The 25579-nt window shown below is 51.5% G+C and overlaps 2 protein-coding genes and 1 non-coding gene across 4 annotated transcripts; 1 reads left to right on the forward strand and 2 right to left on the reverse strand.

Annotated features, from left to right (window-relative positions):
• Positions 1–1086: 1086 nt before the first annotated feature.
• On the reverse strand, positions 1087–20248 carry SEZ6L2 (seizure related 6 homolog like 2). 2 transcript variants are annotated; one of them, XM_008152840.3, is made up of 18 exons: positions 20120–20247; positions 19088–19219; positions 18123–18422; positions 17657–17796; positions 17169–17370; positions 10696–10881; positions 9606–9774; positions 8760–8923; positions 7570–7770; positions 6996–7134; positions 6174–6370; positions 5862–6056; positions 3396–3587; positions 3122–3313; positions 2584–2622; positions 2285–2402; positions 2075–2171; positions 1087–1629 (listed from the first exon to the last, which is right to left on the reverse strand). In XM_008152840.3, exons 1-18 carry the CDS (start codon positions 20196–20198, stop codon positions 1600–1602), a joined length of 2772 nt encoding a protein of 923 aa, XP_008151062.2. In that variant the 5' UTR covers positions 20199–20247; the 3' UTR covers positions 1087–1599. The 2 variants fall into 2 exon arrangements, with proteins under 2 accessions (XP_008151062.2, XP_008151063.2); XM_008152841.3 differs by lacking the exon at positions 2584–2622 and having other exon boundaries at positions 20120–20248.
• A 1958-nt stretch (positions 20249–22206) lies between these two features.
• ASPHD1 (aspartate beta-hydroxylase domain containing 1) lies at positions 22207–25400 on the forward strand. The gene is made up of 3 exons (XM_028127515.2): positions 22207–23077; positions 24508–24621; positions 25248–25400. Exons 1-3 carry the CDS (start codon positions 22207–22209, stop codon positions 25355–25357), a joined length of 1095 nt encoding a protein of 364 aa, XP_027983316.2. The 3' UTR covers positions 25358–25400.
• On the reverse strand, positions 24894–25016 carry LOC114226843 (U6atac minor spliceosomal RNA). The gene has a single exon (XR_003612962.2). It is a non-coding gene; the product is annotated as a U6atac minor spliceosomal RNA (small nuclear RNA).
• Positions 25401–25579: the final 179 nt, after the last annotated feature.

Genomic DNA, 25579 nt, shown 5'->3' on the forward strand with positions numbered 1-25579 from the left:
CGTTATCTATCAACCTGCTGGCAGAGGTGAGCTCATGGATCCCAACCCAGCCTCCTAGCCAAACTAGCACCGTAAGGTCCAGGCCTGTGGCATCTGAGCAGGTCCACTCTTGCCACCTCTTCCACCAAAATCAGCCTGTGGTCTCCCCGCTGAGCTCTGGGGTCTCATGCCTATGGGAACGTGTCACATCCATTACTAGCCAGAGGCATTCAGTAGGCTTTGTGGAGTTTTCATTTACATTCCTGTCTGGTCAATAGTGTAGCTTCCTGAGGAAGTCAGTTCATACCTCTGAGCCAGTTTCCTAATCTGAAAATGGGAATAATTGTCCTCGCCTCACAGGGTTAAAAACGCATACAACGTGCTTAGCACAATGCCTGGCACAGAATAAATGCCCCAAACTCAGACTATTATCAAGATCAATTTGCCCCATGTTCTCCTAAAATTCAACCCCCTTTGAGTATGTCAGTATCCTTTTGAAGTTCCTAAATATATCATTGTATTTAAATATACATTTTCAACTAAGTAAAAGTCAATTGAGAAACTCTTTAGACAAACAGGCTATAGATTCCTTATAATGTTAAAAATTAAAGTAGAAATGGACACAGGATACAAAACAAGCTCACTGGTTATGACATGCTGCAGATATGACCAGTACTTGGTAGACCTGTAACAGCAGATATGCTTAAGTGCCAAAATGGTGAGTGGGTGGAGACAGTACATTTGGATACAAAAATTCTCAGGAGGGGGGTAAACATGAGACAAATTGACACCTGTTTGTCTCCTGCCAAACGGTGAGGGAGGAGATGGGACTGCTGTCAGCTACCTCCTGGCGAGAAGAGCCTAGAAACATCAAGCCTTGGTGCAGAGAAAGCTGAGGCCCAGAAGGGACTTGTCCCAGTCGGTCCTCCACAAAGGCTGACCCTACAGCCAGGTTTTTGACCCCTTGACATTGTCCTGAGCCTAATCTTAAATCCCTCCTCCACCCCCAGTTGTTCCCCTTTCCCCAGCTCTCTCTCCAGCGAGGCCCCCATCACCATCTCCAATGCTCAGTGACCCACCTTCCCACACCCCACCAGCCCAGTTACAAATGGTGATTTTCTGTTTATTGCTCAAAAACAAAAATCCAGAAGCAAAGGTGGAGAGAGACTGGGGGTTGAGTAGATGGCAGGAAGGGCATAGGGTCTTGTCCCAGCTCTCCCTTCATCCTTCTTCTGACCCTCCAAGCCCAGGGGCTAGGCTGGGGCCAGAGCGTCTGGGAAGGGCAGAGCCTTCATGGCCAGGGGAACAGCGGCGCTCTCAGGGGCAGTCCTCATGAGGTACCCTGGGCTGGAACTGTAGTGGAACTGGGTTCCCATGCCAGGATCCAAAAGCCAGTAGGGTGGGTAGGCCCCTTATTTGGCAACTGAGAAGAGGTTTTGGGTGACAGGATGCTGGTTTATTTACTGTGGGGTCCCCGGGGCCAACAAAGCCCCCTTGTGGGACCAGGAGGCTATTTACACAACAGGAAGGAAAGGAGCCAGAGACCAGGGCCTGCACTCCTCCCTGCCAAGAATGAGGAGGGGAGGGACGTCTTGGGTCCTGCAGCCTTAGTCTTGGGGTTCAGATGGAAACTTCATACTCCCGTGTATCCTGGAGACAGAGAGATGGGATCAGTTGCTAGAGTGGGATGGTGGTGGAGGAGGCAGCAACATGGGAGTATGAACACAGGGAAGGGGAAAGAACCTGGACTTTTAAGGTAACATCATTGGGGGTCACAGGATGGAAATGGATGTGTTTGGTTCATCCTACAGCATATTAAAAGCACATAAGTATCTGAATTTCTGGATTGTCTGGAACAATCTGGCAATTGGGCCTGTTTCCACTATGGACTAGATGGGGCACAAATTCTCCAATTGGCCAAAGTCCTCACCACTTCCTATTGTTCACACCTGATTGCTTTGTTCATTGACATGGCCTTTGTAGGCAGCTGAGTTTGAAATGCCCAAGACAGATATTACAGAGGTCGTGAGAGAAGGTTATGGAGTCCTGGGGGAGCTGGGAGATGTGGCACTCCAGGGGCAGGGAAAGGGCTCACCCCAGCTTCATACAGTGGATTGCTGAAATCCGACTCCACAGTGATGGGGCTGTAGGAATGGGAGCCCGAGAAGCCGAAGAGGGATTTTCCTTGCAGCCTGGGAAGGGAGGAGATGGAGAGGCTTATAGAGGGGTGAGCCCCCCAACCCCACCTCACCCACCAGACAGGCAGGATGTCCGCCCCGGCCACAGCTCCCTCAATGGTACTTACTTGGTGTAGTATATGTAAACGCCACAGCCGAGGACAATGACCAAGCCTAGGGGCAGCAGGATGGCCAAGGCGAGGTTCCCGCCCTCCAGCTGTCTTGATGGGTCTGTGGTCTGGGTCACTGGTGGGAGGAGGAGAGGTCACTGAGCTGTTGCTGGGCCGAGCCCTGGGCTCTCCCAGCCTCCTGCCCTGGGCCCTGAACCCTGGGCCTCACCCCTCCTGGGCCTGGCCTCTTGCCCCCAGCCTCTGCCTTGCCCTCCCGACTCAGCCAGGCCTGGGTCTCCACCTGTGCCCTCACTGACCTTCCAGTTTTCGGTTGTCCTGGAGCTCCTCATAGGCCACTGCAGGGAGAGGAGGGGGAGGGGACGGGGTCTGAGCCAGGGAGGGAAGGAGGCTGGGTAGAGGGCGGGAGCCCAGTGGGGCTGGGCTGGACAGCTTGGTTCTCTGCCCGATGCTTAACCTAAGCTTTGTCTTTCTCTTGGTGGGGAAGGGGGAGGAGGAGTCAGGGCAGGGCCTTCTTCCTTGCCCTGCAGGCCCTTAAAATTCCGGGTTCCTAACCCTGGGCAGTCTAAACCATCCAGGTCTGTAGAATTTTCAAAAATAGGGAAACTGAGACCTTTCTAGAAGACAAGAGACTTCCAAACCAAAGCCCATTCTACTACATCCCTTAGGATAATGTCATGACGGTGACTTCCCCAGGACTCCCGGATGAGAGCCCACGGGAGGTGAACGGGGAGCTCGGCAGGGTTCCCATTGGTCTCAAACTTGCTACCTGACTTTCTCAGCCCTGTCACTCCCCAAACACTACTGTGTCCCCTCCTGCCCGGCCTGCCCAGGCACCTTTGCAGAGTGGGGGTTGGCTGGTCCACTGTGAGGGGTGGCCGGGCACACAGGTGATGGTGACCTCGCCGATGAGCTCGAAGCCCTCATAGCAGAAAAAGCGCAGGGACTCGCCCGCCTGGTAGTGATGCTTGTACAGTGTCTGATAGCCATTCTCTGGCACCCCGGGGTTCAGGCATGGCTCGTACTTCACTGCAGGGGACACGTCAGTCACATGCCAGTTGCACTGCTGAGCAAGCCACCCAGCCATCCTTCCCAGGTGTCCCAGACTCACAGGCGCACTTGGGGACCCGGTCACTCCATTTGGGTGTGCCTGTGTCCCGGCTGTAGCAGGTGAGGACGGCTGCTCCCTCGAGGCTGTACCCCGGCAGACAGCGGTACTGGACATGGGAGCCAACGGGGAAGCCAGCGTCCGAGGTGGTACGGTGCCCGTTGGTGATCTCACCAGGGTCAGCACAAGTCATGACTGTTGGCAAGAGGGCAAAGTCAAGGGGAGCTAGTGCCTTCAAAGACCTCCCAGAAGCTTAGGGCTAGGAGATGCCCGAACCCCCTACTTCCCACTATTTCCTCAGAATGAAGGGAGCAGTAGTTGGAAAAACTTATAATTCAATGCATTTTATATTTCTGGTTTCTTCGGGAACACAGTGATTGGGGCAACCTAGGCCCCATCCTAGGATACAATTTTAAATATTTAACCACTGTACTGAGCATAGCAGCTAAGTCCCCGCAGTGTCAGCCCTGCATGGCAGCTCATCGACAGAACAGCAGCTGCCCTCCTGCTCCTCCGCCTCAGCATTCCCAGCCCACTCCCTGCTCACGAACAGTGCCTGCCCGGCCCCTGCGGGTGTTGAGTTTACAACCTTGTGGAAGAGTCATAATCACAGCCATTTCTTATATACAGACTTGGGCTAAATGTTTACAAACATGATATATACTCTGATTAATTTAAAAAACAAAACCAGGAAAAAAACCTCACCCTGGCCTGTGTTTCTCAGAGGTTAGAGCGTTGGCCCCAGGACCAGAGGTTCTCGGGTTCGATTCACTTCCCAGCTGGGGCAAGTGTGGGAGGCAACTGGTCAATATGTCTCTTACATCAATATTTCTCTCCCCCACCCCCCTTCCACTGCCTCTGAAAAATTAATGGAAAAATATCCTCCGGTCAGGATTCAACAACAACAACCAAAACTTGATATATACTCTGATGATCCTGAGAGGTCAATATCACTGTCATTTGCCGTGGGGCCCAGGGCTCAGGGCAGTCAAAGGATTAGCCCACAGTCACTCAGGGAATGGCAGAGCTGGAACCACTCAGGGGCACAGCTGTGGAGCACTGGGCTGAAATGCAGAGATTTGGGTCTCAGCTCAGCTTCGGCTCAATGTGCCTCTTTGGGCAGATTCCCTCTGGAGCCCGGAGCAGCTGGGCTAGGCCTACCCACTCTGGACCCTGCCTCCATCCTTTTCTGCCCCTGTCCCTGTCCTGTCTGGGTTCTAGCTTGGACATCCTGTGAGTCCTCCCAGATAGGGGAAGCTGTGGCAACTGGATTGTGTCCAATCCAAATCTGTCCTCCTGAAACTTATGCGCATTGCCCCCCCCCCCCCCCAGTGCCCCCAAGGGCCAGGTAGGAGACCTACAATCCTTATCCTCATAACAGGCTGCCCCAACTGGGAGAAAGTGACACGATGCCACCCCTTTTTGCTCTTTTAAAAGATAAAAACTCCCAGCTCCTTTATTTATTTATTTTTAAAGTGTGTTTTTAAAAATATATATGTTTTTATTGATTTTTTTAAAGAGAGAGGAAGGGAGAGGGAGAGAGATGGAAACATTGATCAGGTGCCCCCTGCATGCCCGGTACTGGGAATCAAGTCCACAACCCAGGCATGTGCCCTGACCAGGAATCAAACAGGTGACCTCTCGGTTCATGGAACAATGCTCAACCAACTGAGCCACACCAGCCTGGCTCCCAGCTGCTTTAAATATCACCTCTTCTGTGAAATGCCCTGCCTCTTCCCTGGGACAAATCACCACCCCCTTTCCCACAGCCCTCTCCATACGTACACAGCTATTACTTACTGTCACATGCACCAGGCACTGTGAGAGAACTTCATTTGCTCTCACAACCCCCTATTCCTACTTCACCGGTGAGGAGCCAAGGCTCAGAGATGTTAAGTACTTGTGGTTACCACTCTGTAATCTCCCGAGTCCCTCTCTCAGACTGTGAACTCCATCAGGGTAGGGAGGGACCCCAACCTCTCTGTGTAACCCCAACCCAAATCCAGCATGGGGCTTCAATGACTGCCTAGGTCCTAGCAAAGTGACACCATGTAATGTCAAAGGTTGGGGACTGAGACACTGGCGCAGGACCTAGAGCAGGAAGAGTGCAACCAAGCACTGAGGGGCGGGTCAGGGAGGGTAGAAAGACGAGGCAGGACCCAGAGGAAACGGGGTCAGAGAGCAGAGCAGTGCCAGAGAGCGGGATGCAGCCCGGAGAGGATGAGATTGAGGTCCAGAGGGCACAGTTTCGGGCACCGAGAAGCCAATGAGTGGAACCCAAAGGGCATAGGGCGAAGCCTGAGAAAGATCCCGGCAGGACCCAGAGAGAAGGGACGGAACCTGGACAGGATAGGGGTGGGGACAAAGGACGGCGGCGGGCGCGGAGGGAAGTGGGCGGGGCCCAAGCGGAGCAGTAAACCCGGAAGGGCAGGGGCGGAGCCAGGAGAGGACGGGCGGTGCCGGGCTCACTCTTTTGGCAGGCCGGCGGGGCTGCGCTCCAGGACAGGTCCCACTGGCAGGTGAGAATGTCGGAGCCCAGCAGCTCATAGCCAGGTTCGCACTGATAAGTGAGCACTGTGCCCCGGATCAGGTCCCCGTGGGAGGCCGTCCTCCAGCCCCACTCCGGAGGCGGCAGCTCAGGGCACGTGTCGTTCCTGGGGACCTCTGCAGGGTAGAGACAGCGAGTGTAGAGGCTGCCCTGCCCCTCAGGGCACCCGTCCAGCCTCCTGGGCCTCGCTCCTGCTGGATCCCCGCCCATCTTGGGACCCCAGACCTCGGTACCTTTGAAGTGCAACACGAAACCCTGGCCCAGGCCCGGGTTTGGGGGCCCGGGCGGTGCCTGGAACTGCAGCGTGAGATCGGGCCCGGAGGAGAGGAGGCGGCGGCGCGGTTGAGGTCCCCGCAGCTGGGCCAGGACTCGGGCGCTGGGACCGTCCCCGTCGAACAGTGTCAGCATGTCCCCTTCGCGCACATTCAAGCTGCAGGGCGTAGGACCAGATATGGAGGCTGGACTACGATCCCCTCCATCTGGCCCCTCCTCAGTTTTGGCCAATTATGGGCTTCTCCACGCTACTCTCCAGGTTCCACTACTGCTGTGGCTCCTCGTGCTCTTGATCATCCCGCCCAACTCTAGGCCCCGCCCGAGGACCGGCTTTTGGCCACGGCCACTTCCGGTTCTGTCCAGTCCCGTTAGCTACCTCATATCAAGTCAGCTCACTGCATTCTCCCCACACCCACTTTAGTTCCGTTGGTGCTGCAACAACTTGGGCCTAGGTCCCTGGAGATCTGCTCCGGGGTGGCCTCAGAAACAGCCCCAGGGAGAGATACCAGAGCAGATGCCCTTTTTCACAGTAGCCCCGGAGGAAGGCCCATTTACCCCATTTACCTGTCCAAGACTGGCTAACCAGTGATTTGTACCCAGGTCTACCTGTCAACCCACACCCCCGTCAGGAACCGTTAGTCTCCTCATTCATCAGACCATACATTCACCCAGTCCTGTGTAGACGCAGGAGCTAGCCAGGCTGGGGGTGCAGGCTAGTGTGTTGTTATACCACAGTTTGCTGAGCCCACACCCATCGCATCCTCTGCAGCACCCAAACATACATCTCAACTTGGAGCAAGATGCGCTTCTCTTCCTGGACGTGTAGGCCCCACACGCAGTCCTGGCCGGGGCTATAGCTCTGGGGCCAGTCTGGAGAGAGGACCACACCACCTGGCTCTGACAGCTCCCCTCCGCACATGGCTAGGGTAGAAAGGGTGTCAAATTCAGGACCCAGGTGGGCATGCAGTCTCCATTTCACCACAATCCTCACCACTCCCAACTGTATGCACCAGACCGCCTCACAGGTTTCCTGCTTCCTGTATTTTCTTGCCACCCCCTAGTCCTGCTGCATCCAATCCCCAGCCCTGCTCTTAATGAACCCTGCCCACTCTCCACCCAGCCCACCACTCAGCCCAACTCCACTTCTAGCTGTTGGAGACATTTGGGTTGTGACTCCTGAATTCTATAACAAGCCCACTAATTATTTAGTTATGAAAACTAAGTCTCTGAAAGGGACAGAGATTACCCAAGGCCTGCGTTTATTAGGTTTGGATATGCAAAATGGCCTTCCTAGGATTCCCAGCTCAGGGGGTAGTCTGTAGACTGAAGGTCTTACTGGGGATATGGAAGGCTCACCCTTACAGGCTGGCTCAGAGTCATTCCAGTGGGGTTCTGTGGGATCCACACATTCGATGGCATTGGGGGGACCAGGGGGCTCCAAGGCATATCCTGGGAGGCATGAGAAGGTAGCCAGCGCCCCTGGGCGGTACTCAGGGTCTGTGGTGGTGACATTGCCATGTGCCAGGAAGGGGGCGAAGCAGCGATCTTCCTCAAAGGCTAAGGAAGAGTCAATCACACAAATTAAGCGTTAGGACAGGCCTCAAGCGGTCTCAAATGGGGACTTGGGCTGAATTCAAGTGTTGTTTGGCCACTCAATAGAATGCCTTTGGACTTAGCTTTCACTCTCCAGTTTCCCTAAAACCCCAACCGTCCTCCTTTGTACATTTATGTCACCTCTCGGCCTCTGGAGGGAAGTCCCTGGGCTAGTCAAATCCTAGCCACCATTCTACAGATGAGGAAACTAAGGTCCACAGACAAAAACACCACTTGCCCAAGGTCACACAGTAGGGCAGTGGCAGAGCCAAGTCTGAAACCCAGGTTGCTTGATTACCAGCCAGAAACACTTGCCTCTGGCAATTGCAAAGGAGGCGGGTGAGGAGCAGGCCTTAGGAACACTGGCTCATGCAGGTGTGTTCTCTTCTCAAAAATAACGGTTGGATTCTGATAATCCCTGATTATCCATGCTGGGGCTGGAACCCAAAAGTGCAGCTAACACAAAAGCTATGTTTTGACTTTGGACTAAGTCAGCAAAAACGAACACTTGTAGAGCATTGTTGCTTTTCCCCACCTGATTATACCTTGGCTGCAAAACTCTGTGAGCTCAGATTTAGATGCCTATGGTACAGAACAGGAATCTGAGCTCATGAATCAGCAGTGGCCCACAACTGTGGAGGCTGGCCTCTCACCTAGGCATTCTCTTTGCACGCTCAGAATAACATGCAATTATTTTGTAGATTCACTGTTTATTTCACTGTTACTTAACCCTATAAGGTATCATGGCCAAATCCTACACATCCATTAGGGCCCAGAGCCAATTCCATTTCTCTTTTGATTCATTTCATTTCATTTCTGAGCATTTCACTTTCTTTGTCTCTCTCCTGCTACTATTTGCACAAATCCTCTGCTATAGCCACACTGAAATTCTGTTTCAAGAAGAGGGGAAGGTGCAGGGGTTAGGGTCCGGGGTGGGGGTGGGGGACAGTTACCTTCAAACCGGAGGCTTAGCAGCAGGGGATTGGCAGGTGTCTCTGAAAGCAGCTCCACATAGAGGGACTGGGCGTCACTGATGAGGCCCCGCTCAGGGACATCATCCATGTCAGAGTCATAGATCACCGGGGACAGGGGACTGCCCCCTGAGCGCACCATCAACCTGGAGTGGACAGAGGGTGGCCAGGAGCTCAGTTTCCCCTCAGAAGCTGCTTCATCTCTTACCTGCTCTTCTTATTTTCTTATAAGTACCGCGCGCTAACCGACTGCGCCACTGGAGCGCCTTACTTATTTCCATAGCTATTGTTTTCAAACATTAATTATATGCCATGTACTTAGCTAAGCCTTTACATATTTTATCATGTTTAATGCTCACAGGAAACCTTGAGTCGGATACTATTATTATTATCTCTCATTTTATAGATGAGGAAATTGAGGCCCGGAAAGATTTAGTAGCCTGCCTAACGTCACATAGCAACTACTGGGCAGAGCTGGGATACCAGTTTGTTAGATAAATAATATGATGCTGATGACCATGGCAAACACATATCTGGTGCTTACTGTGTGCTGGGCACCATTCTAAGCACATTACATATCTTAATGCATATATCCTCACAGAAAACTTGAGAGAGAGGTACTATTATCTCCATTCTGCCAAGGAGGAAACTGGCACAGAGAGGTTAAGAGATTCATCTAAGTTTCCACAGCTATACTGTCTAAGAAAAATGACTAACCTGTGTTTGACACAGATCCCAACGAGGATCCACCCAAGGTCTGTCCGTCTCCCACTGCAGCCTCCCTATTTCCCTGAGGTGGGGACTCTGACCCAAGGCCCAGACCCTTACCGGTCATTGTCCTCATCTAGCGAGACCCTCTCAAAATGCAGGTGCAGCCGGCGTCCCTCAGCTGCTTCAATGACCCAACGGCAGGTGAGGTTGGGCCCTGCAGCTCCCCCGGGCTCAGGTGACACGATACGGCCCAGTGTAGCATTGTGGATGGTGCCACCACAGGATGCTGTGGGCAGAGGAGGGGCAGGTTAAGGTGATTTGCCCTCCCATCTTCAGAGCTATTGCATCCACACCTTTGCCTGGGACCTGGCCTCAGCATGGCCTCTGCCCTACACGCCCACCCTAGAGAACAGGACTTTTTCCAGGGTATTGCCCAGGTAGGCACCCAGACCTGGAATAAGAAAACCCAGAGTGAGCCCTGGCCTGTTTGGCTCAGTGGATAGAGTGTCGGCCTGCGGACTGAGGGGTCCCAGGTTTGATTCTGGCCAAGGGCACATGCCTGGGTTGTGGGCTTGATCCCCAGTGGGGGGTGTGCAGGGGGCAGCCGATCAATGATTCTCATCATTGATGTTTCTGTCTCTTTCTCTCCCTCTCCCTTCCTCTCTGAAATCAATAAAGAAAAATATTAAAAAAGAAAATAAAAGAAAACCCAGAGTGAACAGCCCCAGGATAGTGATTCCACCAAAATGAAGATTCCCCAGATGTGGACATGCTGGGATGGGCAACCATGGGGAATCCCCCTAATTGAAGTCCTCAGATGGAAAATCTTGAAGTTGGGATCCTCAGGATGAAGACTCTTCAGGATAGAGACCCTCCCACAGTTTGAGACTCCACCCTCCCATCCCAAGAATGGTTTCTTCTAGGATGAGGAGTCTCCAAAAGAAGGGACCTCGAGAATGGTAACTCCCAATATGGAAACCTTCCAGGTGGGACATTCCCAGATGGAGATCCCCCAACCAACGATGGAGACTCCAAGGATAGAGACCTCAGTGTAAAGGGCTCCAGATGGAGGCCCCAGGATAGCAACTCTTCAGAGTCCAAACCCCTTCAAGACGGATATTCCCCAAAGATGGAGACCCCCAAGATAGGACCCTTCCAGTGGGGTTCCTAGGACAGAAGCCCCCACCTATTGTGGCAGGAGACTCACCCATGCAACTGGGGGGTTCACCGCTCCAGGCTGGCCGGGTGCCATTGAGGCAGGTGAGGGTCTCTTCACCATGCAGCTGGTAGCCTGAATCACAGTGGAAGGTGGCCGTGCCCCCAGGATGCAGGTCTGTCACACTCACATCACCATGGGCCGGCCGGGAAGGGAAGCCGCAGCTCAGAAGGTAGGCTGGAGCAGGAGAGCAGGGAGAAGGGGGCTTCATTTTCCCATGTCACCCTCCCAGTGCCCAGTACTTCCTCCCCTCTTTCCAAGACCCCCTGGGGGCACAAAATGGCTTCATATTGGAGTCCTCACATGGGCACACTGTCTCATGAAGTGCTATTTCAACATCTCTCATCTCCTCTAATCTTTGTAATTTACTCACTTTGGCCTTCACTTTATAGATAACGTACCTGAGACTCAAAGAAATTCTGGATCCCAGAATTATTTTGCTATGTGACCCCAGGCAAATTGATTGACCACTCTGAACCCCATCCAGCTCTAATAATAACAAATAATATATTTGCAGAGCTTGTTCCCCTTCCAAAGTGAGTTCACACAGTGCTTTTGAGGTAGTCAGAGAAACACTGTGACCTATTTTCCAGATGCAGCCAATGAGGATTCAAGTTATTAAGTGCGTTGGAGCATTTTCTCCCCTCTACACACACAGTGGACTTTCACTGAGGTACACAATGGTATTATGCCCTCAGCTTTCACCCAGAGGAACCAAATGAAACTCCTCTAGAAGCTTTGACTATTTTACCATTAAAGGCCTTAATACTCACTGCTCCCTAAATGAATCTCCCAGTGTAAGTGAAGTGTTAGGGAAAGCTTTGCTTTCATTAAAGAACTGTTTTGTCTTTTCCTTTCTTATTGTGAGAATTATGTAATCTCTCTCTCTCTCTCTCTCTCTCTCTCTCTCTCTCTCTCTCTCTCTCTTTTTGCACTGGCCGCTAGGAAGCTCAGAACCAGATTATGGCTTATCCCTGGCAATAAAGGCTTGTCCACATTCTATTTTCTCAACTTTAATAAACATTACCTGGTACCAATTTTTTCTTACTTATTCTATTTAATTTTATTGCTTGAATTCTTTTTTGAAAGCCTCCTGAAATTCTTGTAGAATCATATGAGATAAAACAAAGAAATAGAAAGTGACTTGGTAGCAAATTATGGACTCTGAACTTGATCTTGACAGAGCTCTGTGTGTCTGTTTCAGACCAGGCAGAGCTCATTGAGAAGGGCTTCTTGGAAGAAATACATCAAAGCTGGGTCTTGTAAGAGGGGAAGACTACAATTAGCAGAGGGCTTGGGAGATACCAGCTTGCCTAGGCCTTTGCTTTTTCTGACTCTCTAGCCCTCAGTGATTCTGTAAGAGACCTGGTCTCTCCCTATATTACAAATTCAACAAGTAGTTCCTTGGTGGGGTCCTGAGGAGAAAGAGATGAAAAGACTCAGGCCTTGCTCTTTGGGAATCTACAGACTACTGAGATAGACAGACATGAAAACAACTTTCTAGGAAACATTGATTTGAATAAATGTTAGCCTCTGTAATGGCTCTCCAGGACCAACAGAATCGAGTCTCAGTACTTTATTTATCTATTTATCTATTTATTTATTTATTTATTTATTTATTTATTGTTTTTTAGGTCTCAGTACTTTAGATTGACATTCAAGCCCCACAGCAGGGTCCTGCCCAGCACATCCACCTCCAATTCTCATCACCTACGGCCCGTGTATCCTACATAGTGTAGGTTGTGACTCCTTATGGTCTCACCTCCATGTTTTTTTACACCATTTCCCCTACCTGCAAGGCCCTCTCTGGCTTTTTCTAATCTTTCAAGGAATAACTGATGTACAATCTCTTTCAGGGACCTTTCTTTCCCCAGTAGAGTTGGTTGCTCTCTTGCCTATACACAGTCCCACACATATCTATATCTATATCTATATCTATCTATCTATCTATCTAAAAGCCTAATATGCAAAGTGTTCCCTCGGGAGTTTGATTGCTTGCTATGACCACCAGGGGGTGGCACGGAATGAAAGAAGGCCCTGGCCGGCAGCCAGCAGCCAGCAGCCGCTAGGGACCCTACCCATGCATGAATTTCATGCACTGGGCCTCTAGTAAGTTTATAATCACATTAACCACTGACTACTGCCATGAAGAGACTGAACCAAGCCTTATTTATTTTGTTTTCTAAAAGCCTGGCCTAGGAGAAACCAAGATGGCGGCATAGGTAAACACCTAAACTGCTGCCTCGCACAACAATTTCAAAACTACAACTAAAAGACAAAACAGACATCATCCAGAACCACAGAAAGGCTGGCTGAGTGGAAATTCTACAACTAGAAGGGAAGAGAAAAGCATACTGAGACTCAGAGGAGCTGCAGAAGGCAGAGTTACCGAGGTGCGTGCGTGAGAGGGCTGGAAACTGAGTACGTGGCTGGCTTTCTCAACCAGGAGGGAGACAAAAGCTGCTGACGGCTCTGAACTCCAGTTCTGGGTGAGACTCTGGGGACTCAGACTCATTCGGGGAGAAACTGGACTGTCTGGCAGCAGGCAAAACTCGAGGGCGGCTTTCTCTCAGAGGTGCTTGCAGCGATTACCGAGGGACACTGAGACCCAGGGGACTCTTAGGGCAGGGCTGATGGGAAGCCATTGCTGTCTGCTCCGCCCTGAGACTCCGCCCCATCCAAGCTGAGCACAGAGGCTTTTGCAAGTCTTGTCTCATAAGTGTGTCTCCAGCACAGAAGTTCTCCCAGCGTAGACACAGCTGATCCTCACAGCCAATTGGCCTGGAGGCCAATTCCTCCCAGTGATACCAACAACAATCAAGGCTTAACTACAACAAGACTGTGCACACAGCCCACAAAGGGGTGCACCAAGAGTGTCCACCTCAGGTAACTGGGGAGGCTGAGCCACTGGCCCTATAGGACACCTAGCACAAAAAGCCACTCTGTCAACTCAGGGAAGCAGCCAAAATGTGGAGACAAAGAAACAGGTCACAAATGAAATAAATGGAGGAGAGCAAACAACTGGATATAGAGTTCAAAACCACAGTTATAAGGTTTTTCAAGAATTTTCTAGAAAAGGCTGATAAATTTAGTGAGACCCTCAAGGATATGAAAAAGGACCAACTAGAAATTAAGCATACACTGACTGGAATAAAGAATAATATACAGAGACCCAACAGCAGACTAGACGATCGCAAGAATCAAGTCAAAGATTTGAAATACAAAGAAGCAAAAAACACTCAACCAGAAAAGCAAAAAAAAAGAATCCAAAAATATGAAGATAGTGTAAGGAGCCTCTGGGACAACTTCAAGCGTACCAACATCCGAATTATGGGGGTGTCAGAAGAAGAGAGAAAGCAAGATGTTGAAAACCTATTTGAAGAAATAATGACAGAAAACTTCCCCCACCTGGTGAAAGAAATAGACTTACAAGTCCAGAAAGTGCACAGAACCCCAAACAAAAGGAATCCAAAGAGGACCACACCAAGACACATCATAATTAAAATGCCAAGAGCAAAAGACAAAGAGAGAATCTTAAAAGCAGCAAGAGAAAAACAGTTAGTTACCTACAAGGGAGCACCCATACGATTGTCAGCTGATTTCTCAACAGAAACTATGCAGGCCAGACAGGAGTGGTAAGAAATATTCAAAGTGATGAATAACAAGGACCTACAACCAAGATTACTCTACCCAGCAAAGCTATCATTCAGAATTGAAGGTCAGATAAAGAGTTTCACAGATAAGAAAAAGCTAAAGGAGTTCATCACTGCCAAACCAGTATTGTATGAAATGCTGAAAGGTATTCTTTAAGAAGAGGAAGAAGAAGAAAAAGTTAAAAATAAAAATTATGAACAACAAATACATATCTATCAACAAGTGAATCTAAAAATCAAGTGAATAAAAAGTCTGATGAACAGAATAAACTGGTGAATATAATAGAATCAGGGGCATAGAAAGGGAGTGGACTGACAATTCTCAGGGGGAAAGGGGTGTGGGTGGTGCGGGAAGAGACTGGACAAAAATCGTACACCTGTGGATGAGGACAGTGGGGGGAGGGTAAGGGCAGAGGGTGGGGTGGGAACCGGGTGGAGGGGAGCTATGGGGGGGAAAAAGAGGAACAACTGTAATAATCTGAATAATAAAGATATATTAAAAAAAAAAAAAAAAGCCTGGCCTAGCTGATCGATTGGTGCAGCCAAGCAGCAATGTGACAGTGCAAAGAGCACTGGTTTTGGAGACAGGCAGATCTGAGTTCCAGGTCTAGCTCCATAACTTATTAGCTGTATGACCTTCAGCAGGCAACTTCGCCTCTAAGGCCTCTAACCTATAAATGGCAATAATAATCCCTATCAATAAGGATTGGCCTTTAAGTGAAACAAACAAACAAACATGCAAAGCAGCCAGCATATAAAAAGTGCTCAGAAAATGTTAATCACCTGCCTCTCACCAGCCAAAATTAATGAACGACTGGGAGTCAAGGACTTGGAATTCTGACTCTGCAATGAATTTGCAGGTGACTGAGCAAACCACATAACCTGAGTTGACAATGGCCACCCCCAGGGTTGCTGTGGGAAGCAAATGAAACAATAGTTGTTGGGCTTGGGGTGAGGGGTGATGGAGACTTTGGTCTGTCAAAGAAGCTAATGAGGCCACGCTGGACCAGAGGCCCCAGCTAGGACACATTTGGAAGGGCTTAAACAGGGTTTTGGTCCCAAAGGTGCCTGGAGAAGCTGTGAAGCAGGGAAGACAGAGATAGGTAAAGAAGGCCAGTTTATGAAATAACCCTGCTTCCCCAAATGTTCTACTTAGCCTAGAGTCCTATTTTCAATGCCCCAGAGAAGTGGCTGCTTAAAGGAGGCAGCAGGGGGACATTCTGTAATACTGAAGTCCAACCCTCTGCCCTAGGCCCTCAAGGCATGCTCTTGCTCCCCAACAACTATATATGGCCCTACCAATTTTATGTCCCTCAGTTCACTGGTCTCTCCACGAATAGGTCTGGCGCTGGGGGCCTCCACCTTGCACATATGAGTCCCTGGAGCAGTCCCCAGTGGAAGCCTCAGGAAAGGCTGGAGAGGGTATGAAGTAGGGATGTAAGTTGTGTGTGTGCCCTGGGAAAGGGATATGGGGTCAGCAAAGCTAACAAAGGGGCAGGCAAGGCCATGAGGTGATGTGAAAGGGACATTGACTCAACCCAGTTTCCTTGTCTCTGAGGAGCACAGGAAGGCTTTTTTGAGAGGCAGCAGTGTGTGGAATGGGACAGTGGCTGGGCCCTTTGCACACACGTACACATGTATGCTAGGACATATACTTGCATTGTGGGAAGGTTCCCCGTACACACAGGCGAGTGTGGATATACACGTGTGTAGGTTGTCTGTGGGGAGATGCTCATGAATGCAGTCATGCACAAATATATTCCCCTTCCCTGCCCCAGAAGCAAGCAGGATCTTTCTAGGTCTCAAATCTGAGGCTGTCACTATCCTGCTTTAAATACTTCAAAATATCCCTACCCCCTCCCTCCTTTGCCGGAAGAGTCTGAACTCCTCACTGATGCTGATACGAGCATGATCCCAATCCAACCTACCTCCTGGTTTGGTATCTTAGCTTATTTCTCCCCCCTCCGCTCTCTGTGCTTGTACTGTAATAGCAATGACTGGCATTTTTAGCTCTCACTGTGTACCAGCTGCTATTTTAAGCACTTGGCATGTATTAACTCATTTGATCATCTTAACAATACCACAAGGTAAGTATTATAATTCCCATTTTTCAGATGAGGGAATGAAAAGTTAAGTAACTTGTCCTAGATCACAAAGCTATGACAATTCTATCTTTCATGATGACTTCTTTCAACTCTTTAAGGGGCTCACATTTTCTCTCCTCTCTGGGTCTTGGAGAGTGCTTTTCCATCCATCTTGACATCTGCTTTCCTTCCTCTTTTGCTCCCTCCTACCCTTTCCCTAGCTAACTAATCTTTTAGGTCTCAGCTTAATCTTCATCTCCTCCAAGAAGGTGTCCCAATATTCCACAGGAGAAATTTAGGTCCCTTTGATATTTGCTCCTTCTGCCTGTATTCCTCAACCATAGGGATAAGGGTCCTTAGCTCACTGAATTATAATCATCCTGATTACTTGTCCATCTTCCTACCTAGATTCTGAGTTCCTTGAAGTCAGATTTACATGTGGCTTGTTCATTCCTCTCCCCAAGGCTAACACAGGGCCAGTATGAAGTGGGAACTAGCTAAGCATTTGCTGAGTGAATGGATGAGCTGTCACTGGGATGCATGCACACTGAGACATAGGTCTGTAAGTGTGTGAAATAACTGTGCACAGGTCTCCTCTGAGAGTTCTGCCCCCAGAGTGCTAGTCAGGAGGAAAAGTCCCCGACATTCCCCTGTGCGTGGAAGTCTCCTAGGGATGTCCTTGTGCCAGTGTGGCCCCTGCCCTTCCACCAGCACCCTGGACTCTTACCCTGATAATGGATCCTGAAGCCACCGCCCCTGGGGACTCGAGGACTCTGGAAGTGCAGGAGCAGCCGGTTGGTTGGGCTCCGAAGGACCTGTCCTTCTCCCAGCATTGAGGAGTTGGCCAGGAGTCGGGGGGCCAGGCCTGGGGCTCCCCCACCAGCCAACACCAAGAGTTCTTCCTCCCGAGACAGGTTCAGCGTCTGCACCTACAGAAGCCAGACCCAGACTCACCAGGGTAAGTCAACCCGAGTGGAAAACCCCAGAAGTCCCCCCCACCCCTGGCTTGCTTTCCTTTTCCCTGTATGTGGCAGCCCAAACACCACAGTGACATTGGCCAAGCTGTAGAACTCCAGGTGTCTCCTGACCATCAGAAAGCAGGCCCATTTGTGTCAGGAAACAGGTTCTCTGGCTCTTAGGTCAAATCTGTGCACACCCTAGGACCCAAAGGAAAGGGTTCGGAGGTTTCACAATTATATGCTTGCATCCACTTACCTGGATCTCAATGCCATAGCCAGGGTAGACATGGATGCTGTATGTACAGTTCAGGGGTCCCAAGGTGCGGCTGGTGCTGCTCCCTAAATCTGGAGACTCAATATGCCCTTCACCTTCGGAGATGTTGTTATTACATAAAACTAAAAAGATATAAGTGGCTGGAGTTGAACAAATCCCTGTGTTTTTGCCCTCCCAGTCATGCAACTCTGGGGGCCCCCATCTCTCTTCTCCCTCGCACCCCTCGTCATCTTTATTCAAAGATCCTCTCCCCCTGTGCCCAGAATTCCCTTCCCCCAACTGTAACATGGATAAAACATAGAAAGGTACATGGTATGGGTTTATATTATTAAGCAGAAACTCTTCTGTCTGTACCCAGATCCCTTCCTGCACACCTTCCCTGCAGCCTCTCTCCTATTCATATCCTCCTCCACTTGAACACTACTCCATTTCCTTTCCATCGCCTCACCTGGGCTGGTCACTGTGGTGGTGACAGTTGTTGTGGTGATGACGGTGGTCGTGGTCTCCTCCTCTCCTCCCTCAGGCCCAAGGGGCGGGCCTGGGGAGGCGGGGCCAGAAAGGGGTGGGGCTGTAGTTCCTGGGGGCGGGGTCAGCAGCTCCGGCGCGGTGGGGCCTGTCCCCCTACCCTCCTTAGGGGTTACGGCTGTTGTCAGAGGCCCTGTCCCTGGCTCAGTGGCCCGTGGCAGGGAGGGTGCTGCAAGAGTCTGGCCGGCTGGAGGGGTGGCTAGCGTGGGGTCTGGATCAGATCCTGGGACAGCGCAAGGGAAGTCAGGGCACAGGAAGAGCAAATTGGTGGGTCTTGAGGGGGGCACAGAGCTGAGGGAAACTCGGGGTTCCCCACTGAACCCAAAAGACCTCCCCCCCAAGGTGCAGACCCTCCACTTCTATTTTCCTCCCCCCAATTCCCCACCTCCTCCCAAGGCTTCTACAGCCTGACATCTTCTCCCCTTTTTCTTCCACTGTTCCCATCTGGACCAGGTCCTTCCACTCTGATGGTCTCCTTGAGCCTCTCTCTCTGCCTCCCCATTCAGATCTGGTTCCTCTCCTAGCTACCGCTTTCTCTTTCCTCTGTCTTGCTCTCTCTGGAACTCTTTTTATTTCTCTGATTAGTATTCTTATCACTCTCTGATTTTATGATTCTAGGTTTACTAATCTCTGTATTTCTCTTTCTCTTTTTGTGTCTTTCTCCCACCATTTTTCTGATTCTGGTTCTCTGATTTTCCATCTGTCTTTTTCTGATTATCTGTTTTTCTATCTCTTGACCATTCTATTTCTCTGTCTTTGCTCAGTTTTGTCTCTCTCTAACCATCGCCCTCTATCTCCCTCTGAATTTTAATGGTTTGGTTCCCAATTCCTTTAGTGAATGTCTCTCCCTCTGCCTCTGTGCTACTCTTGCCACGCTGGGAGCCTCACCTGGCAGGTAGCCCATCTCTGGGCCCCTCCTCAGCAGGGCCCCATGGAGCAGCTCAGCCAAGGCCTCGGAGGCTACCGTGGGGGTCTCGCTTCCAGGCTCCAGCAGTGCCTCCTCCTCTTTCACGGGCAGACCTGAGAGATGAAGCTGTATGAGCCTTTCCCCTGCCCACACCCCTCGATTCACCAGAAAGATCTTTTCTGGAGTTATTCCTCCTCCTCAGCTGGGCCTGCAGGAGCTCACAGTGTCCCAGGCTGAGCTGAGAGCTAAGATGGAAGGAGAGGCTCCCAGGTGCCCCCCACAATCTTCCACCTTCTTCTCCATGTTCCCCCAGGCTGTGTGGGCCTTCAGTGAGCACCTTGGCTCCAATGAACCCTGGACATGCCAGCAGGGTGGAGAAGGGGGGATGGTGCTGCCTTCATTTTCACCTCAGTGGTCTCCTGGTCTCCTGGTCTGACAGCACCTCCCAGCCCTTGCTTCCGCAGTACCCAGCTTTCTCTCTGGATTTCTATCTCTGCAGTGTAGTGTACATTCTCTCTTCTCTCTTCTCTCTCTCTCTCTTTTCTCTCCCCCCCCTTTTCTCTGTGGTCTCTCCCTGGTCTCGCTGAGGGGCAGAGTGGGGGACTGAAAATCTGGTTTCCGAGCAGTGCCTCTGCTCATCTGTCTTTGTCCATACATCCAAGAACAGTTGTGTGTGCAGTGCCTGGCATCCCTCCCAGCATCTCCATCTCCTACTCAGGTACTCTGCGTGTTCTGCCGCCTCCACAGACAGCCCCCCAACTTTCCCAGCCCTCCTTCCTGTATGTAACCCTTGAGATGCTGCTAAAAGCTACCCTCACTCATTTCCCCACCTCTTCTATAGTGGGGTTAGGGGCTCCAGGTACAAACTAGAAAGCCCTGGTTAGTCCCTTTTCATCAGCTGTGTCCCTCCCCTGCCTCAGGAGCTTTGGAAGACCAGGGGGTTCCGAGAAAGGAGGGTAAAGGGCCCCCCTGGGGGCTTTCATGGGCCCACCCCCACGATCCCATGTCCTTACCCTGAATCCAGGGGCAGCTCAGCAGAATTAGGAGCAGCAGCTGGGGAGGCGGTTGATGCTGGGCCTTGGGAGTCCCCATGGCGACTCACACTGATTTCTCTTCTCTGCGCCTCTCTTAAATAATCTAGCTGTCACCTTTCTTCTGTCTCTATCTTTCCTTTTATTTTTTTTTTCTTCCTGGCAATTAGCAAGGAAGACAATTTCTCTACCCCTTGGGATGGAGGGGCAGAATTGGGCTGGGGGGTCGCCTGGAGCCCAAGCCTCTTTGCCCAATCTCCTCTGTTCTCTGCTCCGGGATCTGAGGGAGAGGGGGCGCGGCTCCGGCTGCAGGGGGTGGAGCCGAGAGGGCCGAAGGACCAGGCGTCCTGGGTTACCCTCCTGCTCTGGCGCCTGGGTCCACCAGGCTGGCTGGATCCCAAAGTGTGATCCAGCTGGGGAAAGGCAAGACAGCGTGTGAGGGGCCTGGGGTGGGGTCGAGGATCTACTGGAAGCTCTAGAGGGGCTTGGCGGGGAGGAGAGGGGGTTGCGGAACCTAGAGAGCCGAAAGCTCGGGCACTAGAGCTGCGGGAGGGAGAAGCTGAGAAAGGTGTCGAGTCCACGTCAGATCCTGGGGACGGGCGAAGGGAGGGGCCTGGGATTTATTGGGGGGCGGGAGGGAGGAGGAAGTGCAGATGGAGGAAGGAGGGACCATATGAGCCAGGACCGTAATCCTCACTCCCGCGGCCCCTAGGGGAGGCAAGGGAAACTCTGTGGTTCCAGCAATAATTATGGACCCCTCTCCCTATTACAGCAACATCTGGAATCTGAATCTCCTCTTCCCAGGGTGCCGAGGGGCGGCAAAGCTGCTCAGTTCCCAATATGCCCCCAACCCTTATCCAGACCCTCACCCCATGGACTTCCCCTTCCTTTCTACAGAAGCTCATGTGCAATGGGCTTTCCCCTCCCTCCTCTAGGAGAATGGCAAGTTTCCGCACTTGTGAGAACCCTAAGGGGTAACAAGGCTGTTTTGTGTGTGTGTGTTGTGTGTTTTTTTTTTTTTTTGGAGAGGAGAGACCCTTCATCTTACCATACAACATGCAACATGAGCCCGGCCAGCTGGCAGGGGCTTCAACTTTGATTTTTTATTTCTGGCCTCTCACACAACGCCTCTGAAGCCTTTTTTCAGCACCACCAGAGCGCGGACAGCTCTCCCGGCCGCGCCTGAGTGGGCCCCGCCCCCAGAGCCGTGGGCGATAGGCTGAAGCCGCCTTCACTATCAATCAGGCTGCCCCTGGGGCTGGCTCCAGTGAAAGCAAAAGGGGAGGCGGAGTCACAGGCAGATGGGTCCAGGGTTCTGCAGACCCAAGGACAGGCCACAGCGTCCGGTCCGCAGTCCGAGTGCTCGCCCCACCCCTTGGTTTGTCCCGCCCCTGGTCCCGCCCCTTCTTTACGCATTGCGGGGTGGCTGGAGGTTGGCAACTTGCCCCAGGCGCCGCACGTGGCGCCCCTTCGGGGTCCGGGGAGGGGGAAATCCGGCGACGACCCCCTTCCCCCTCCCCGCTGGCTGAGTTGCCGCTGCCACTGGGTAGGGGTTGGGGTAACTAAGCTGAGCAGACTGCTGTAGGGAGGAATGACGTCAGGATGTGTGAGAGCCAAGGAAGGAGCGACTAGGGGAGAGAAAGCGAGAGAGAGCGAGAGCGAGAGGGAGAGAACCGCCGGCCGAGTGGAATGAGATTAGAGGGCTGTAGGAGAGAGAGGGGGGAGAGAGGAGAGCAGCCACTGCGGAGGACGACTGGTTGCAGGTTCCGGTCCCCAGGGCTGCGGGTCCAGCTGGGGTAGGAACTGCTGTCCAGGGAAGCTAGAAGGAAAGGGGCGGAGAGTGGGGGTGGAGGGAGGAGAGAAGGAAGGAGAGGGGGAAACGGAAGGTGGGGAGAGGAGAGGTGGAGGGTGAGAGAGGAAAGTGCCGGAAGGAGAAAGGAGAGGTAAGAGAGTGGGGAGAGAGGCAGAAGAAAGGAAAGGGAAAAGGGTTAAAGGTACATAAGGGAGGAGAGAAAGAGGGAGATACAAGGTGGAGAAAAGACTTCAGAAGGAGGGAGAACAGAGTGGAAATGTGGAAGGGAAACAGCCCCGGGGGGAACCAGGGAGTAGCCATGGAGGAAGAAATGGAGGGACAGGGGAACTGGGGTCTGGAAGATGCCCCAGGCCTCTTGGCCATGGCCTCCCTGCCCATCATGTCCACGTGGTCTTTGCCCCTGGTCTCCTCAGCCTTCACCCTGCTGCTCGGAGCCCTCACTTCCCTTTTCCTCTGGTACTGCTACTACTTAGGCTCCCAGGACCTGCAGGCCCTGGCAGCTGGGAGTCAGGCTGGGGGTGTCAGTGGTGGGCCTGGGGGATGCTCTGAGGTTGGCAGGCCAAGCCCAGGGAGCTCTGGGGAGCCTGGGGAAGGACCTAGGACAGAAGGTCTAGTGAGCCGCCGCCTTCGGGCCTACGCCAGGCGCTACTCCTGGGCAGGGATGGGTAGGGTGAGGCGGGCAGCTCAGGGTGGCCCAGGCCCTGGGGGAGGGCCAGGGGTCCTGGGCATTCAGCGCCCAGGTCTGCTTTTCTTGCCAAACTTGCCCTCTGTGCCCTTTGTGCCCCGGGATGCCCAGCGACATGATGTGGAGCTCCTGGAAAGCAGCTTCCCTGCTATTTTGCGGGACTTTGGGGCTGTGAGCTGGGATTTCTCAGGAACTACCCCTCTGCCTCGGGGCTGGTCCCCACCACTGGCTCCTGGGTGCTACCAGCTCCTGCTGTACCAAGCAGGCCGGTGCCAGCCCAACAACTGTCGCCGGTGCCCTGGGGCCTATCGGGCACTGAGGGGGCTGCGGAGCTTCATGAGTGCCAACTCCTTCGGCAATGCTGGCTTTTCTGTCCTTCTTCCGGGGGCCCGGCTTGAAGGCCGCTGTGGGCCCACCAATGCCCGGGTCAGATGCCATCTGGGTAAGTAGATGATGCCTGCAGACAACCTCCTTGCTTCTCCTCTGCCACCAGAGCTTTCTACACTGTGGTTCTGATCATGCCTCTTCTCAGAAATCTTCCACTACAACTGTTGCCCACAGCAGTGGCATTTCCTGAGCTTCAGTTACCTGCAAACTATCTTCATAAGCTTTGCCATAGCCATTTACCACCTGAACTATGTTTCTTCATATGGACTTCCCCCACATTTTGTTTTACTTAAAAGGAATTTTTATAGAACAATGATAATCATTATTACTTGTCCTAAATAGAAAGTAATCATAAAAACAAATTTAAACTTCAAAAAAGGCTTTACAAATTTTGGCTAAATACTCTAGTCTCTCTGAGACACAAGCCTACACTCTCTTCACTTAGAAGGGAGCAATGTTAGTAGGGTGTTAATGTCATGGTAGCACCAAACTTGAGATGCTCTTTTTGATGTTTTAAAGATTGAGAAAATGGAAAGGGAAACAAGTTTCTGGTTATTTAATTCCATGGTCTTATTGTGCTACCAGATGGATGTATCCTCCACTTTGAAGCACACTCGCCTCAGGATCAAGTCTAGATCCTTTCTCTCCTCACCTCCCATCTGTTCCCTTCCTTGCCTTTTCTCCCACCATGCTTTCAAAAATAAAGGCCTTCTGGCTAATCCTGGCAGACACCACATTCATGCTGTACCTTAACCTAAATGTCTTTACCTTTATCATTGTATCACCTCCTGGAAAACTCGTACTGAGTCTTTAGGACTCATATTTTCAAGTGTCACACCTCCTCTGGGATGTCTTCTTATTCCTCATCATTTGAAGTGGCTGCTCAGTTTTCTCACAGTACTCTACTGTGTGGTCCCTGGGCAAGGATGAAGTCATTAGTTTTCTATTCGCAGGAAGGGAAGGCCCAGCACATACTAGGTTCTTGAGTTAAATTGTCAGAAGCCCTGGAGGAGATGCCACTTCCTCCGGGAAGCCTTCCCTTTCTCTAAAACAGAATAGGTTGTGCTTTGCACTGCATTTCCCTTATCTCCCAGTACTTCTTTTAGCCAGTATTTATAACAATAAAAGGGTAATATGCTAATCAGACCAGCTATCTTCCAGATGTCCTTCCTGACGAAGCCAGGGCCCAAGGGAAGCCAGCAGGGTCCTGGGTGTCTGTGGGCGGCCGGAGGGAAGCCAGCCGGGTTCCCGGGTGCTGGAGGGAAGCTGGTGCCAGCAGACAGGGGAAGGAAGGCCTACTCTTGCATGAATTTTCGTGCATTGGGCCTCTTGTTGTTTTATAATTATATTCCAGTCACCTTCCAGAGAGCAAGAGGAACCGCCACAGAATCTGGTGTTTAGGACCCTCAGTCTGCTTTTTGACTGAATGGGATGGGCTCCTTCCATAGAGGCTGGAATGTTGGATGCCTGGGTCTTTTCCCACAGGTCTGAAGATCCCCCTTGGCTGTGAGCTGGTGGTTGGAGGTGAGCCCCAGTGCTGGGCTGAGGGACACTGTCTACTGGTGGATGACTCCTTCCTGCACACAGTGGCTCATAATGGTAATGGGGTCCCATTCTGCTAGAAGGGATGAGGGACTAAGAGTGAAGGGGAATAGATGAGAGGCTGCAGACTCAGGCCCACTGGCTTGCTGTTCCAGTACCACCACTTTCTAGCTGCATAACTTTGAACAAGTCATAATTTCCAGTCACCTGTGAAATGGGGAAACTGCTTTGTTGATCAGGTGGCTGAAGGATTAAATAAATTAATGTAGGTGCAAAGTGGTTAACAGCACAAGACCCTGGGCCTGGATCTGGGTTCCTGTGCTCCTCTGGCACTTACATGGTTAGATGCCACCAAGTAGGTGGCGACATCTTAACTACAGGTATGTTGTCAGGCCCGAGGGCCTCCTCCACCCTTGTCAAGGGGAGTGCTAACCTCTCCTTTCATACAACACAGACCTCTGGCACTTACTCGCTGCATGAACTTGGGCAACTTATTTAACCTCCTTGTGCCTGTTACTTTGTATAAACAGAGTCTGTTTTGATTATTAATAGTTAATGCACACAATGAACAGTGCCCAGCATTTACTTACAAAGTGTTTGCTTTTTTGATTACTTGATGAGTGCTCTGGCATATAAGTACTTAATGTCAGCTACTTTCCTGCCTCCATTCCCATGTACCCTAGGCTCCCCTGAAGATGGACCTCGAGTAGTCTTCATCGTGGACCTTTGGCATCCCAACGTGGCTGGAGCTGAGCGCCAGGCCCTCGACTTTGTCTTTGCACCAGACCCTTGAAGGAAGGTGTTGCCTTCAGACATCTGGGCTGGAGATATGCTGCACTCAGGGGTGGCTGCATGGTAGCCAGGACCTCCTCTCCAATGCAGGAGGTGGGGTGGGGCTGAGGGTGGGAACTTGCTAGTGAAACATCGAAATACAGATCTTAAATTCTCTTTTAACTCCTGACTACTTTCTTCCCAGCTACTAGCCCCACAGCAGGGGTGCATGTCTTCCCATCCA

The sequence above is a fragment of the Eptesicus fuscus genome, chromosome 4 (genome assembly GCF_027574615.1).
Source record: "Eptesicus fuscus isolate TK198812 chromosome 4, DD_ASM_mEF_20220401, whole genome shotgun sequence".
Lineage (NCBI taxonomy): Eukaryota > Metazoa > Chordata > Mammalia > Chiroptera > Vespertilionidae > Eptesicus > Eptesicus fuscus.